The sequence below is a fragment of the Emiliania huxleyi genome, assembly GCF_000372725.1.
Source record: "Emiliania huxleyi CCMP1516 unplaced genomic scaffold EMIHUscaffold_2715, whole genome shotgun sequence".
In the NCBI taxonomy this organism is placed as follows: domain Eukaryota; phylum Haptophyta; order Isochrysidales; family Noelaerhabdaceae; genus Emiliania; species Emiliania huxleyi.
Window position 1 is genome coordinate 1 of NW_005199994.1, and position 2,323 is coordinate 2,323.

The following is a 2,323-nucleotide window of genomic DNA, read 5'->3' on the forward strand; positions in this document are numbered from 1 at the left end:
ATGTCGAACTCGACGGGCAGCTTCGAGTCCTGCGAGTAGCCCACCTCCGCCCCGTTGACCCAGACGTACACCGCCGATGTGACAGCGCCGAGGTGGAGATAGACTGGGCCGGCCGCGGGGTCCCAAGGCATGTCGACGGCGGTGCGGTACTCGCCGCACGGGTTGTAGCGCGCGCCGGGCTCGCGGCCCTTGTACGCGATCGCGGGCGGGTTGTGCTCGAACGGGTACTGCACGTTTGTGTAGATTGGAAACCCGTGGCCCTGCAGCTCCCAGTTGCCGGGCACCTCGATCTCGCCCCAGCCGCTGTCGTCAAAGGTCGGCGCGGCGAAGTCTCCCGACGGCACACCGTTGGCGGGCGCACTCTCGGACCAACGGAAGTGCCACCTTCCGTTGAGCGAGAGATATCGACCGCTCTGTGCTCTGCCGGCGAGCGCCGCCTCCCTGCTCTCCGCTGCGCAGTGCGACGCGCGCGCCTCCTCTCTGCCGATGCCGAAGCACTCTGGGTTCTCCCACTCGGCGGGGCGACGGCCCGACGCGACGGGCAGGGCGCTGCTGCCGGTGAAGACGGGCAGGGCGCTGCTGCTCATGGGGAGCACCTCAACCTCTCACAGGCCCCCCCCCCCCCCCCCCCAGGGGACAGGGGCATAGGAGGGATTTTTCTTCTCAATAACAAGGCTGTGAACAGCGCGCAACGGTCGCGCCCACCTGCCACCTCGCCTCGCCGGGTGGATCCCGCTCGCGGCGGTCGCCACCATCCCTGGGCACCGCCACTGCCCCTGTCCCTGCCGCCGCCGTCGCCTTCCGATTCCTCCCCACCGCCCGGGCTGATCCGCGGGGTGCAACGCCCCCCACGTACAAACATGGGCACACACCTCGGCATCGCCGATCCTGATGCCGCCGCCGCCGTCCCTGTCGCCCCCGCTTCCACCCACTTGCTTTACTGCCGACTCCAAGCGGGAGGCAGCAATAGCACGCAGACGAACCCTGAGAGAGAACGTCTTGGCCTGTCCGAGGGTTTCCGGCAACCCAGAGGGAAACCAGAGGGTCCCCAGCACTTTGCGTTTCCGGAAGTTTCCAGGGAAACCAGAGGGTGTTTGGTGCTCCATTCTGTTTCTCTCGAGTTTCCCTCGGGAAACTCGCGCGCGAGTTTCCCTGAGTCTGAGAGCTGGTCTGCAGCTGGTCTGGGGCAAAATCTGGGGCAAAATTGAGGAAATCGGCACGATACCCAGGTATTTTCCAGGTATACCGGGGTTTTCCAGGTATACCCGCAAAATACCCGGTATTTTGCCGATTTTGGCCCCAAAACAGCCTCAGACACGGCTCAGAGCCCCCCCAAAATGACGAATTCCACGGAGTTTCCCCGGGGTTTCCCGAGGAAACTAGAGGGTGTTGTAGGGAAACGAGCAGGAAACACGGAAAGGAAACCAGGTAGGGTGCGAGAGGAAACCCTCGGACAGGCCAAAGAACGTCGCCATCGTGTAGCAGGCAGGCCTGGCTAGCCGCGTGTTGGGGAGTAGTGTTTGTGTGTGTGGTGTACTCTCTCTCCACTCAGTGTATAGTGAGTGAGCAGCGCACGATAAACAGCTGAAAAACCTCGAAGCCCTGGGCGCCCTCCCCCTAGGGATCCCCTATTGTGATGTTAAGTGTGGGTGGGTTAAGAGGGAGATTCGCGCGAGCTGCGGGACCGCCGGGACGGCGGGCGGGTGATTGCGACTCGCCGCCGCTTTTGGCGACTTTTGGCGACTTTTGGGACGCGCGATCGACCGGCGAGAACGATATGGCGGGCGAGGCCGTCACGGCCATGATCGTGGCTGCTGACGCCGGTGACAACCCGCTGGCGGACCGCCGCGAGGACCGGGAGGCGGCGGCGGCGCGGGAGAGGAAGGCGAAGGTGGCGAAGCTCAACTCGCAGACGGCGAACGCGATGGAGGTGGTGCGGGCGCAGCAGGCCGCGAAGGAGCGGGGAGCCTTCGATCCCTACTTGTAAAATTCTAAAACGAGAGAGAGTTGTTTTGTTTAAATTCTAAAACGACGAAGCGCTCTCTGTGGCTTCCAATCATTGACCTCAAGGCCTGGACCTCTAGGTGTCGTCCCGACGATGTCGGGCTCCACGGACTTCACCCTGTGGGGCCTCGCAGAAGAAGGGTCGGCAACCTATAAGTTCGCGCTCCTGCCGCCGCAGCATAAGCGGGCATGCTTGACGCCTGTCATGCTCTGCTCCAACAATTCGGGCGAGGAGGCCTTTGTCACGACGATATTTGACGAGGATGGCACCAACGAGCTCGACCAAGAGCGCGGGCGGCAGAGCGCAAGCGAGCGGCTG

At 63.4% G+C, this 2,323-nt stretch overlaps 2 protein-coding genes across 2 annotated transcripts; one reads left to right on the forward strand and one right to left on the reverse strand.

The window, feature by feature from the left end:
* Positions 1-9: 9 nt before the first annotated feature.
* EMIHUDRAFT_254773 (hypothetical protein) lies at positions 10-587 on the reverse strand (the record flags this gene model as incomplete). The annotated part of the gene is made up of 1 exon (XM_005776792.1): positions 10-587. A coding segment is annotated over one exon (578 nt), but the record flags the coding sequence as incomplete, so codon positions are not given.
* Positions 588-1,636: 1,049 nt separating this feature from the next.
* Positions 1,637-1,987, forward strand: EMIHUDRAFT_254774 (hypothetical protein; the record flags this gene model as incomplete). Its single annotated transcript, XM_005776793.1, has 1 exon — positions 1,637-1,987. The coding sequence occupies one exon, from the start codon at positions 1,637-1,639 to the stop codon at positions 1,985-1,987; it is 351 nt and encodes a 116-aa protein (XP_005776850.1).
* Positions 1,988-2,323: the final 336 nt, after the last annotated feature.